General features: G+C 39.6%; 1 protein-coding gene across 1 annotated transcript in view; it reads right to left on the reverse strand.

The window, feature by feature from the left end:
- Positions 1 to 14073, reverse strand: part of hfm1 (helicase for meiosis 1) — a 64907-nt gene extending 50834 nt beyond the window's left edge. Inside the window, exons 1-7 of the mRNA XM_034182539.1 lie at positions 13937 to 14073; positions 10515 to 10630; positions 9216 to 9486; positions 6334 to 6662; positions 3709 to 3750; positions 3518 to 3588; positions 4 to 136 (exon numbers count right to left, since the gene is read on the reverse strand). Of these exons, the coding sequence (XP_034038430.1) occupies positions 4 to 136; positions 3518 to 3588; positions 3709 to 3750; positions 6334 to 6662; positions 9216 to 9486; positions 10515 to 10630; positions 13937 to 14007 (1033 nt within the window). The 5' untranslated portion in view covers positions 14008 to 14073. The remainder of the gene's footprint in view (positions 1 to 3; positions 137 to 3517; positions 3589 to 3708; positions 3751 to 6333; positions 6663 to 9215; positions 9487 to 10514; positions 10631 to 13936) is intronic.
- Positions 14074 to 14291: the final 218 nt, after the last annotated feature.

Genomic DNA, 14291 nt, shown 5'->3' on the forward strand with positions numbered 1-14291 from the left:
CACTGTAAACAGCTCTGACATCTCTCCATGGCTCTTGTGTCTCCATTAGCAGGCGAATGATGGCCAGCTCAAACAGCACTGTTTTACCAGATCCAGTTGGAGCACAAGCCACAAAGTTCTTACCACTGTAAAGAACCTGTGAACCAATGCAAACACAACCAACATTGGTAATATAAGCAATAAAAACCAATGTAGATTCTTCTTCTCTGATTGTGATTGTTTCCCATCAGAAAAAAAACATTCAGTTTCAAGATGCAAATCAAAGTGTGTGAAGGTATACTTTGCTCTGGCCTCTAGCAAGATGTTGTGCTTTAACGCTCGACCTTTATGCAACAGATCAGGGGTTTTCAAAGTGTGGGAGAGTGAGCACCCCCCTCAGAGAACTAATAAATAGCTGCGCTCCTCCCCACCCCCCACGACACACATACACACAATTTCAACATCTTCGTGTGTTTCTTTTTATTTTTTTACACGTTAAACACATTTTAAATATATTTATGTGTTTTTAAGGAACTGTCTATGCATTTACACATTTTACAGTCTTTGTAAATATTTTAAACATATTTTAAAGAACTTTCTATTCTTTCACACATTTTACACGATTTTCAAACATTTTAAACCTGTTTTTAAAAAACTTTCTATTCTTCTATTTTTACCTTTTGTCATATTTTAAACATAATTTTTAAACGTCTTTGACATAACTAACACATTTTAACATAAATAATATGAATTAAACTTTTACACCCCACAGTTTGAAAACCACTGCAATAGAGCAATGTACAACACATACACAAGCACTTTAGCATCTAACATCCTTTTGCCTGCTACAAGATCCAAACTAATTAGCAAAAACAAGCATAATCCAAAATTCCTGTTTGATACTATGGCCAAACTTATTCAGTGGCAACCATCTGAAAGTCATTCATCATTCATTCATCTTTGGAATTATTTTGACAAGAAAATACAGAATACTAGAACGAGTCCAATTTGATGATCCTATAATCAAACCATGTCTTAATTTAGACAGAACACCAGGATTTAACAATTTAGATACTATTGTGCTTGACAAACAATATTGTTGTCCAAAATTGTAAAGGATGCAAAAACAAGTACTTGTCTCTTTAACATCCTGCCAACTAAATTGTTTAAGGATTTGTGGCTATCAACATCATGCTGAATATTATTAACTTCTCAAAAGTGGTAATGGTTCAATGGTGGTAATGGTGAATAAACATCTTCTTAAGAACCCTAGCCTGGATTATTGGCTATTTATAGGGCAATCACAAATGTACCTTTCTTTTTAAAATTCTCAAAAATGTAGTTTTGCAACAACTTGTGGCGTATGTGAGCAATAATCTCTTCAAATCATTACAATGCCCCTTTTTTAAATACTGAAATTTAGGCCTATTATATTCTATCCATGACTGATGCAGAAGACATTTGTTCATGCTTTTATTTAACCACAAATTTCTGGTTTCCATACTCTAGTATGAGAAGTCTTCAACTGGTTCAGAATGCTTATGCTACAGTGAATTGAATTGAACTGAATTTTTAATTTTTAATTTTATTTTATTTTTATAAAATAAAATATTCTTGTCCTGTTTACAGTAGTAATCAGGACAAGAAAATCCAAATATATCATCCCAATTTTAGCCTCACTTCAATGGCTTCCCATTCCTGCCAGGTCAAATTTTAAGTTTTTGTCAGAGCAGCAGCTTGTTATCTGGTAGGTCTTTTAAAACATTATGTACCAACCTCTCTTCTGTTTTCTGAGAATACAGAATTACTATGTGTTCCAAAAGTAAAGAAGACACCAGCAGCACCTTTTCGGTGGAATAGTCTGTCCACTGAGATAAGAAGTCAAATTCTACTGAGTCCAGGTGATGGTCTAGTGGTTAAGGCATTGGGCTTGAGACCAGAAGATCCTCGGTTCAAATCCCAGCCTGACTGGAAAATCACTAAGGGCCCTTTGGGAAGGTCTTTAATCTCCTATTGCTCCCGGTGTGTAGTGAGCGCCTTGTATGGTAGCACCCTCACATCAGGGTGAATGTGAGGCATTATTTGTAAAGCGCTTTGAGCGTCTGATGCCAATGGAAAGCGCTACATAAATGCAGTCCATTTTGCAGAAGGCCTCAACCATTATTCCGGTCCACAAAAAGATCACAATAAACAGTCTAAATGACATCTGTGCAGTGGCTCTCACTCCAGTCATCATGAAGTGCTTCGAGAAACTGGTGAGAAGTCATATTATCTCCAGCCTTCTGCCCTCATTCAACCTGCACCAGTTTGTGTACAGGAACAACAGGTCAACTGAGGACGCCATAGCCACAGTACTCCACAAAACCCTCACACCAGAGGAGCTATCCCACACTCCTTTTCATAGACTACAGCTCAGCCTTCAACACCATCATCCCATCCAGGCTGGTCACCAAACTGTCCACCTTCAGTTTCTCTTACTCCATCTGCCTCTGATTAAAAGACTTCCTGACTAACCGCTCACAAAGAGTAAAAGTGGGCCCCCACACAGCTCAGAAAATCACAAGCTGTGCTCTTCTCTACCTAGAGGAGCTCTACAGGTCCTGCTGCCTCAAGAAAGCCAGCAGCATCCTGAAGGACGCATCCCACTCTGCACACCACCTCTTTGAACTGCTGCCCTCAGACACGTGCTACAGGGCTGCAGCCATGCAAGGCGCTCACTACACACCGGGAGCAACTAGGTGATTAAGGTCAGGCTGGGATTTAAACAGAGGATCCTCTGGTCTCAAGCCCAACGCTTAACCACTAGACCATCACCTCGCCCAATAAGGTCAAAGCATTCTAAATGTACTCCATCTTTGTGAAGGACAGGTGAGTCTTATTCTTATTCTCACTCTTATGCATTATTATTTTGTTAATTTTTATATTTATATATGTATATTTTCTATCTTTTAAAATGTTTACTTTGTATATACTCTAAGCATCAGAGGTAGATACTGCACTCAATTTCACTGTATTTGTAGAATGAGAATAAAGCTACCTAATCATTTATTTTTACATTTAACAACTGATTTATATGTGGCTGTTCAGCTGAAACTTTTATCCCATTCAATGTTCTGTCAGTCTTTGTTATGACTTTTGTTTCATCTTGTTAGTATGGCCATAGCAGATGGAAACACTACTGACTCTAGTCTGCTTGAGGTTTCTTCCAGTGACATTGCAAAACCTTTGAGTTTTTCTTTACCAATGTCACCCAGGTGTTTGCTCATGGAGTGAGTAAGGTCTGGAGACCTTACTTGTGTACAGCACTTTGAGGTGACTTGTGTTATAATTCGTTAATGTATAATTTCATTTAATTACACAGCTGCTTACGATGTATGTAAAACAATTGTCTGGTATTGTGTCACATGGCAATTCTGTTTCTAAAATAAAGCAGTGGATTGTAGCATTGTGCACAAGATAATTTTCCCTTTGGGGGACAATAAATTACTTTAATGATACATAAATTGAGTGCATTTATTTCTATCTACATAATACTTACATCATCCAGTGCTTTGGACTGAACGTAGTTGAAAAATGGGAACTCTTTGAAGACAGATCTGTACTTAGCTGCTGTTTTTGAAGAGTTTAGAAAATCCACTCATTTCGGTTGCACAAATACATTCCAGCTATTCTGGGATAATTGCAACACAAAATGTATAAATCTAAAAACTGGCATAGCAAAAAGGATACGGATTTCAGAAACCGGTCGCAAAACCCCAGATCCAGAAGCACCTCAAATAAAAAGAAGAAAAAAAAGATGAGAGATACGGTATTGTGCAAGTGTATGCCTAAAACATTTGAAAATAATGAGAAAATATGAGGTGTCTAACATTTAGCAGTAAACATAAATAAGGAAAGTCTGTGACCATAAATGATGCAATCTGACTGAGGTGATAAACTGTATAATTTCTTTTGGGTAGTTTCCTGTAATTTCTAAGAAAATCCCACTGTATTTAGTAACATTTTCACAATCAATCTATTATTGCGTTATTAACTTTTTAAAGAATTTGGGTAGTATCATGATGATTTCTTTATATACAAGTTATTTTACTTCAGCAGATAGCAGAATATTTACAGAGAAATCCTGTAATCCTCGTGATACAAGCACTAAACTGGGCACAAATACTCGTTAAAAAAAACAACTGGCCACTTGAATTTTCACTACGTGGCCAGGTAGGGGTCAACTGAAGAATTACAGAGAGGTCAAAATGTTAAAATACTCCAGTCATATTGAAAACTATACCTCATTATTTGTCTGATCATAAAGATTCACAAAAGGTATAGTTTGGACTATCTGTGACTGAATGTTATGGTGTTATGGGATTACAACACCAAGAATGGTGACAAAGGTCAATTTCAGTTTGTACAGGGGTCAAAAGCTAAAAGCTGCTCTAATTTTGGCAAAATGTTATGCAAATTATTGGTTACTCAACAAAAATATAAATGCAACACTTTTGGTTTTGCTCCCATTTTGTATGAGATGAACTCAAAGATCTAAAACTTTTTCCACATACACAATATCACCATTTCCCTCAAATATTGTTCACAAACCAGTTTAAATTTGTGATAGTGAGCACTTCTCCTTTGCTGAGATAATCCATCCCACCTCACAGGTGTGCCATATCAAGATGCTGATTAGACACCATGATTAGTGCACAGGTGTGCCTTAGACTGCCCACAATAAAAGGCCACTCTGAAAGGTGCAGTTTTATCACACAGCACAATGCCACAGATGTCGCAAGATTTGAGGGAGCGTGCAATTGGCATGCTGACAGCAGGAATGTCAACCAGAGCTGTTGCTCGTGTATTGAATGTTCATTTCTCTACCATAAGCCGTCTCCAAAGGCGTTTCAGAGAATTTGGCAGTACATCCAACCAGCCTCACAACTGCAGACCATGTGTAACCACACCAGCCCAGGACCTCCACATCCAGCATGTTCACCTCCAAGATCGTCTGAGACCAGCCACTCGGACAGCTGCTGGAACAATCGGTTTGCATAACCAAAGAATTTCTGCACAAACTGTCAGAAACCATCTCAGGGAAGCTCATCTGCATGCTCGTCGTCCTCATCGGGGTCTCGATCTGACTCCAGTTCGTCGTCGTAACCGACTTGAGTGGGCAAATGCTCACATTTGCTGGCGTTTGGCACGTTGGAGAGGTGTTTTCTTCACGGATGATGCGAAGGAGATGTGTTGCACTGCATGAGGCAAATGGTGGTCCCACCAGATACTGACTGGTATCCCCCCCCAGTAAAACAAAACTGCACCTTTCAGAGTGGCCTTTTATTGTGGGCAGTCTAAGGCACACCTGTGCACTAATCATGGTGTCTAATCAGCATCTTCGTATGGCACACCTGTGAGGTGGGATGGATTATCTCAGCAAAGGAGAAGTGCTCACTATCACAGATTTCGACTGGTTTGTGAACAATATTTGAGGGAAATGGTGATATTGTGTATGTGGAAAAAGTTTTAGATCTTTGAGTTCATCTCATACAAAATGGGAGCAAAACCAAAAGTGTTGCGTTTATATTTTTGTTGAGTATAAAAAGGAATAGTTTGCACCATGTGTCACACTTAGTTATCACATTACAGGGTAACATATGTCACAAGGCAGCACAGAAGTGGCTTGGTGGTCAGCACTGTTGCCGCACAGCAAGAAGGTCATGGGATCGATTCCCACCTGTGGCCTTTCTGTATGGAGTTTGCATGTTCTCCCCGTGTTTGCGTGGGTTTCCTCCGGGTGCTCCGGTTTCCTCCCACATTTAAAGACATGCAGGTTCGGGGAACTGGAAACATTAGAATTGTCCAGGTCTCCCTTGTAAAAGAGATTATGATCTCAATGGGACTAACCTGGTTAAATAAAGGTTAAATTAAAAATTAAAACAAGTTATGCAATCCAATGGACATCGACATTGTTTGACCTTTACTTTGGAGACGAAGCATGCAACACAGTCAAAACTATTCCATTTATTAATCCTATTAGCTCAATCAATAATTTGCACCACTTTTTACCAAAATTGCAGCAACTTTAACTTCTGACCCCATCATACTCAAGAGCATGGCAAAACCAAAGCCACTTCACATTTAAAAGACTTCTTTCTACCACCTACTGACCACCATGAGACATTACAATGGAGCAGACAAAAGGACGAATTCACCTTATTTCACCTCATCACACCATAATACATTGTGTCAACTGCTGCCATAGACATGGCATACTCATTAGCGGCAGCAGTTCACAGGAGCTCTGTAAGTATTACTCAGTAAAGCTGACATATACTGCGTACACAGCGCCCGTCTCTGACTGTGTGGCACCTTGAATGCGAAGAGGCTGAGGCGTCAGGGGAGGAACTAAGGCTCTCTTTGTGCCCTTGTCCTTCATCGCTTCACGTGCCACCTGCTGCGGGGGTTGGCCACTTGCTGCAGATGAGCCCAGAGGAGTGGGCGAGAAGGGGGGTTTCGTAGAGAAAGCAGGAAGTGCCTGGCTAACTGTCGCCCTTGGCCATGAAAGAGGAGGAGGTGCTGTCACCATGGAAACATGGCTGAGAAAAGTTTGAGGTCTGGATGGTGTCTGGCTGCTGCAGCTGAGGTCACCTGTGTTCGACGAACCACCACCATTGTTCGACACCTGGACCTTGAACAAGCTATTGCAAAAGAGAAGTACTAAAAGCACTGAGTGAAGAAAGAGGACAAGAGAAAAGCCATCAAAGTAGCAGGCTTGAAGCCTTTTTACAGAAAGCCCCACGCTTTGGGCTTTGACAACAAGGCTCACACTCCAATACATTAGAGCCAGGTCCATAAGTGTTTGAACAGTGACCCAATTTTGTATTTTTGCCTCTGTACACTACCACAGCAGACTCACAATGAAACAGTCTTGCAGAATTTGAGTTTGAATTCATTGATTTATAGGTCCCAACATTTTCAGAGTCCATACATATTTGGAAACAAAATCAAAACAGAAACATAAGTATTACAAATAAATAATGATCAATGTTCATATACACCATCACTTTTTACAGCCAGATTTCTTTAGACAAGCCAGGGGATAGGGCAGTACAATGCCTTAGTGGTTAGCACTGTTGCCTCATAGCAACAAGGTCATGGGATCACCTCCCATCTGGTCCTTTCAGCATAGAGTTTTCATGTTATCCCCATGTTCATGTTCATGTGGGTTCCCTCTGGATGCTCCGGCTTCCTCCTACTTGTGGGTTAGGTGAATTGGAAACTGTAAATTGAGTGTGAATGTGTCTGTCTATATGTGGCCCTGCAATAAGACTGGCATTCTATCTAGGGTGTACCACGCCTCAAACCTACTGACCACTGGGATAGGCCCCAACTCCCCTGTGACCCATATTTGGAATAAGAAGGAATAAAACATGAATGAAATTAAGTCAGGGGATAGATACCCAAACATTTCAAAGTCACTAAATATGTCTTGCACTTCATTAAGAAATGTAGTTCCGTATCGACTTAAATTTTACATAAACACTGAGTCAACTGTTAAAAGGGGCCAACAGAGAATTTATTTACTGCATCCATCCATCATTCCTGCTCACTCCAATTAAGGGTCATGGGGGACTCGAGCCTATCCAAGCACTCATGGGGCATGAGGCAGGGTACACCCTGGACAGGATGTCAGTCTATCACAAGGGAACATATAGACAAACAAACACATTCACACCCACACGCACAATTTAAAGTATTCAATTCACCTAACATGCATGCCTTTGGATGTGGGAGGACACCGGAACACAGAGAGAACTCACGCAAACACGGAGACAACGCGCAAACTCTACACAGAAAGGCCCCAGGTGGGAATCAGACCCACGACCTTCTTGCTGTGACACAACAGTGCTCATCACTAAGCTACTGTGCTGCCTTTATTTGCCACAGAATACTAATTTCTCTGGTGTCCCCACATCTGTACCTGTCACACATTGAGATTTTGCTCACATTTTTATTCATTTGTTGGTTAGTCTGTCTGTGAAGGACATAAACTGACTCACATCATTAAAGTCTGCACCAAAACCAGTGGAGCGCAACAGAGCGATCTGAACTCTCTGTGGGATAAACATGTCCTTCAGAGGGCTAAATGTATTATTAATCATGATCATGTTTTTATTGATGCCGTTGAGACGGTGTTTTCTAAGTCATTTGTTCCTTCTGCCATGAAGCTGCTAAATGCAGATTAGCCACTTTTTCTAGAATGAGTAAGTTTTGCACGATCCATATGATGAGCACAGTTACAGAATGTAACTGGCTGGTGCAATTATAAGCACATAGTTTTATTTATTCTTGTATTTAATTGATGTATTATGTTTTTATTTTGGTCTTTTTGAGTTGTTCTTATTTAATAACCCTTTATTCTTGAACTTGTTTTAAATTTTCTGCTCTCTTTCCTGCCTGTGTGTGAATCAGCTTTTGTATCCGGATGGCCGGTGGACTGTACAAATGTAATTATCCTTCAGGGATTAATACAGATTTCTGTATCTGTATGGTCAAAGGAATTTTCTTAAAAAGAAAATGTAAAATTTTAGCTACAGTTTGTCAGAAGGCACATTGGAGACATTTCTTGTATGAAAATCCTTCACTAAAGCTTTGACTGGGGTTGCAAATGTCAAAACCTGCACTATGTAAAGTTTCTCCATTCATATCCACAAAAGCCCATATCTCCTTCAGAGTTGTTGTGGGTGTTTTATTGTCTTCCTTCACGCTTCCCCCTCTTGCACAGTCACTTTTTGAGAACTGCCTACTCCAGGCAGATTTATCATACAGTATGTATGGGGGTGGTGGCCACGTGGTTATTGTACTTGGGTTCAGTGCGGAATGTTCCCGGTTCAACCTTCCCCACATTTCTCCATGTAATGTGGGGTTGTGTTGGTTACTGGGGCGACCCCTAGCGCAAAACAAATACTTTTATGCATTTCTTAATAAGTAAGTCCCTTCAGCTTCTCCCTGCTCTCCCTGCATGATTATATATGATGTAGTTACACCTTAAATAACAGTATCAACAACTGGACAGAATGAAGAGTAAATTTATGACATTTGGCTTTGGAAAATATAAAAACATGTAAAAATTGTTATTGCTCCAAGGACACTTTTTTCAGAAGCTGGATTTAATCATACCAACCTGCTCAAAAAGGCAAGTTTACACACTCTGTGATTGTCTTCTTCAGACCAAATGATGTTAAATGTACCTTCTTCGCAAAGATGGGTTTTTGCTGTCGTCCAGATTCCAGCATCTCCTTCTGATGGCCATATTGTCAGAATCCAGCGTGGTTTCATCTCTAGTTTTGTCACTCTGACAGGCATTCTGGGAGGAATCAGCAAATCTGCTCTCCTGAGTCTCTTCATCATCCTTCCCATTGCTTGTAAACCCACTGGAAATAATGGTTTTTGGCAGTGATACCTCAGAGGCTGTAGTTTCTTTAAAAGGAGGCACAAATTTCTTGGGTTTGTGTAGCACACCTGTTGAAGAGACAGTGGTAAGCTTTACACTGCAGCTGAAGTGACCTGGATCAGATTATTATTATTATTTTTTTTTTTTTGCATTTTACTGACCTATGTGTGTAATTTGACAATTCTTGCAGCAGACACACTTCCAGACAGCAGACACAAATCATCTCTGTATCAGCTCTGAGGTCATATATGCATTTAGCACAAATTTTTATTACTTTTTTCAGCTTTTTGACTTCATTTGGGGTTACACAGGAGGTTATCCCACTGCAGCATGCATTGCTGGTTTTTATGATCTGGCGGGGGTTTTAATAACACATTTAGGGCACATTCACACTACTTAGACAAAATCAGATCTACTGACTCTGTTATCATCACAGCCATATTGTCAGAGATCAGACTGGGAAGGAGATGATCTACAGGTTAAAGTGGTGAGCTTGAGCACAAGTCCCCGTAAGACCGGAAAATCACGATGGGTCCTTAATCTCTAATTTGCTTCCGGTGTGCAGCTGCATGGATACACGCTGACAGTGGTGGGTGTGTGTGTGTGCGTGAATTATAAAATGCTTTGAGCATCTGCTTCAGATAAGTGCTACAGAAATGCAGTCTATTTACTTGAACAGGACCAAATGTGTAAGTGATCCAAATCCGACTGATCACTCATGCACTGTAGTTCACAAAACTTTGAATTTGTGTAACATGGATGCCCCCCCGCCCCCTCCTCATTCTTATATGGGGAACAAAAAACCCTGAGTCATCACATCAAACTGTAATGTGAATGCAGCCAAAGTTTCAGCAAACTAAATTTTTTGCAGGTGTGATTTGATGAGGTTGTTTTCTTCTATTTTTATTATTACACAAAAGATGGAATTATATTAAAAGTCACTTTTTATGCCAAAATGTGTGCATGCAAGTCAAGAACATGGGGAAAACTTTGACGCGTATTCAAGCTTTGTTAGTGACATTCGTCAAGCCACACGCTGAGCAGTTTACGCAAGTCAAGTGAAAAGGAATTCGGCCTAATCCAGATCACAACATACTATATTCGGAAAAGAGGGAAGCCGCCTCCTCCTGCATATCCTGTGTGGTGGGAATCTGAGAAGGAGATGGGGGCATTTCCAACTGCCATGGACTGGCCGCTTGCTGCTGTGGAGTTCTGCCAAAAACAATCCAAAAGGAAACATTAATTCCGTTTAAAGAGACACAGATGATTTTGGCCATACCTTTATTCAGATGAGGAGAAAATTATTAGCCCCTCCCATGAAAGTTAATGTTTTCTTAAAAGTTTCCCAAGTGCTTTTTTTTAAACAGAGGAAGGAATTTTCAACACAGCATTTCTAAACATCTTTTTATTTTGGATGCTTACATTATTTTACTTTGCATACAGAAAGAAAATGAATTCTCGAAAACCAAAAACAACCAGGGTCAACCAGGGCCTTAAGAACTTAGTACAAATGACTGTTGTGCAATGATGTGCACAACAGTCTCTTCGTAATGCTAAAAGCTTGTAAAATCAAGTTAAAACTGAGAGTTATGTCCCAATGTACACACGGTCTATAAACGTCAGTAAGAGGTTGAGCTGTCACTTGAGACAGCATCAAAAGAAATCAGTTTAGACTTGAGAGAAGAAATTACTGATGTCACAGAGCAGAAGGATTTATCGCAGCATTTCCAAGTGTTAAGAACTGGAGTGAGAAGTATCATCAAGAAATTCAAAGAGCCACACAGTACAGAACAAACCTGGCAGAGGTAGGAAGAGAAAGATTTCAAAGACTCTGGAAAAAAACTAGTGAGAGATGTATGTAACAAGCCACAGGACAATTGTCGTCTCAAAGTACACAATCATGAGAGCCCTGAACAGGAACGGACTGCAAGGTTTCAGACCAAGAAAAACGCCACTTCTGCATAAGAGACACCTTCAGCCAGACTGAAGTATGCTAAGGACAACCTGGAGAAAGATTACACACTGGAAGTGTGGCTTTTTATCAGATGAGACAAAACTACAGCTCTTTGGCCACAGAGACCTTGCTTATATTTGGAGGAAGAAGGCATACAACCCAAAAAAACAACATCCCCATAGTAAAACATGGCGGTGGGAGCATTATGTTGTGGGGACGCTTCAGTGTGTCTCAAACTGTTAATCTCCTCAAGGTGGAAGGAATCTTTAAGAAAGAAAGATATGTGAAGATTTTGAAAGAAAACCTCAAGCAGTCAGCAGCAAACTGGGATGGGTCGTCACTTTGTCTTCCAACACGACAACAACCCAAAACATATGTCGCTCCTGGTGAAGAACTACACCCAGAAGATCAAAATGAATGTTACTGATTTGAATCCCACTGAAAATGCATGGGGTAAGCTGAAATGCAAGGTCCATGACAGAAGACCATCAAATCTGGAGGAGCTTGAGAAATTCGCCAAAGAAGAATGGGCTGGGATTCCTCAGGAGACATGTCTGGGACTTGTTGAAAACCACAACAAATGACTGCAAGCTGTTATCCAGCAAAAATGACACGATTTGACTATTAAAATCAGGAGGGTTAATAATTTTGACCCAGGTAGTTTTTGTTTTTGCAAAATAATTTTATTTTTGTATGCAAGATAAAACAATGTAAGCATCCAAAGTAAAACTAGGATGTTTCGAAATGCTGTGTTGAAAACTCCTTGCTTGATTTAAAAAAAAAAAAAAAAAAAAAACGCAGGAAAATATTCAAGAACATTTTGAATTTCACGGGGTGGCGCTAATAATTTTGCCCTCATCTACAACCCCTGGCAAAAATTATGGAATCACCGGCCTCGGAGGATGTTCATTCAGTTGTTTAATTTTGTAGAAAAAAGCAGATCACAGACATGACACAAAACTAAAGTCATTTCAAATGGCAACTTTCTGGCTTTAAGAAACACTATAAGAAATCAAGAAAAAAAAATTGTGGCAGTCAGTAACTGTTACTTTTTTAGACCAAGCAGAGGGAAAAAAAATATGGAATCACTCAATTCTGAGGAATAAATTATGGAATCACCCTGTAAATTTTCATCCCCAAAACTAACACCTGAATCAAATCAGATCTGCTCGTTAGTCTGCATCTAAAAAGGAGTGATCATACCTTGGAGAGCTGTTGCACCAAGTGGACTGACATGAAGCATGGCTCCAACACGAGAGATGTCAATTGAAACAAAGGAGAGGATTATCAAACTCTTAAAAGAGGGTAAATCATCACGCAATGTTGCAAAAGATGTTGGTTGTTCATGTCTAAACTGTGTCTAAACTCTGGACCAAATACAAACAACATGGGAAAGTTGTTAAAGGCAAACATACTGGTAGACCAAGGAAGACATCAAAGCGTCAAGACAGAAAACTTAAAGCAATATGTCTCAAAAATCGAAAATGCACAACAAAACAAATGAGGAATGAATGGGAGGAAACTGGAGTCAACATCTGTGACCGAACTGTAAGAAACCGCCTAAAGGAAATGGGATTTACATACAGAAAAGCTAAACGAAAGCCATCATTAACACCTAAACAGAAAAAAAAAGGTTACAATGGGCTAAGGAAAAGCAATCGTGGACTGTGGATGACTGAATGAAAGTCATATTCAGTGATGAATCTCGAATCTGCATTGGGCAAGGTGATGATGCTGGAACTTTTGTTTGGTGTCGTTCCAATGAGATTTATAAAGATGACTGCCTGAAGAGAACATGTAAATTTCCACAGTCATTGATGATATGGGGCTGCATGTCAGGTAAAGGCACTGGGGAGATGGCTGTCATTACATCATCAATAGATGCACAAGTTTATGTTGATATTTTGGACACTTTTCTTATCCCATCAATTGAAAGGATGTTTGGGGATGATGAAATCATTTTTCAAGATGATAATGCATCTTGCCATAGAGCAAAAACTGTGAAAACATTCCTTGCAAAAAGACACATAGGGTCAATGTCATGGCCTGCAAATAGTCCGGATCTTAATCCAATTGAAAATCTTTGGTGGTAGTTGAAGAAAATGGTCCATGACAAGGCTCCAACCTGCAAAGCTGATCTGGTAACAGCCATCAGAGAAAGTTGAAGCCAGACTGATGAAGAGTACTGTTTGTCACTCATTAAGTCCATGCCTCAGAGACTGCAAGCTGTTATAAAAGCCAGAGGTGGTGCAACAAAATACTAGTGATGTGTTGGGGCGTTCTTTTGTTTTTCATGATTCCATAATTTTTTCCTTAGAATAGAGTGATTCCATATTTTTCCCTCTGCTTGGTATAAAAAAGTAACCGTTACTGACTGCCACAATTTTTTTTCCTGATTTCTTATAGTGTTTCTTAAAGCCAGAAGTTTGCCATTTGAAATGACTTTAGTTTTGTGTCATGTCTGTGATCTTCTTTTTTTCTACAAAATTAAACAACTGAATGAACATCCTCCAAGGCCGGTGATTCCATAATTTTTGCCAGAGGTTGTATAGTTACGTACTCACCTTTTATGAAGAACAGGCTTCTCAAAAAACAGATTGTCCAAGGATAAGGTGCAGTCACCTGAGTTCAACATCAGATAATGCTGTCATTCACAGATTTGAAGGCGAAAACAGTTGTTACTCTGTCACCTCTAAGAGTTCTTCACAATGAAACTTTTAGGAAATAAAGAAAGAAACAAAGAAAGAAAGCCCATTTCAGTCAAATTCACCCTCCATACCCACAACAGATAAAGATGTGGGATGACATATTTGTGCAACAACGGTTCCATTTTCTGATTTTTTTTTTTTTGTTTGTTTGTTTCTTTTAAATCAAAGGCCATTGAAAGACCAAGACAAAAACACAATCTCACAATACTAA

Source organism: Thalassophryne amazonica, chromosome 12 (assembly GCF_902500255.1).
Source record: "Thalassophryne amazonica chromosome 12, fThaAma1.1, whole genome shotgun sequence".
In the NCBI taxonomy this organism is placed as follows: domain Eukaryota; kingdom Metazoa; phylum Chordata; class Actinopteri; order Batrachoidiformes; family Batrachoididae; genus Thalassophryne; species Thalassophryne amazonica.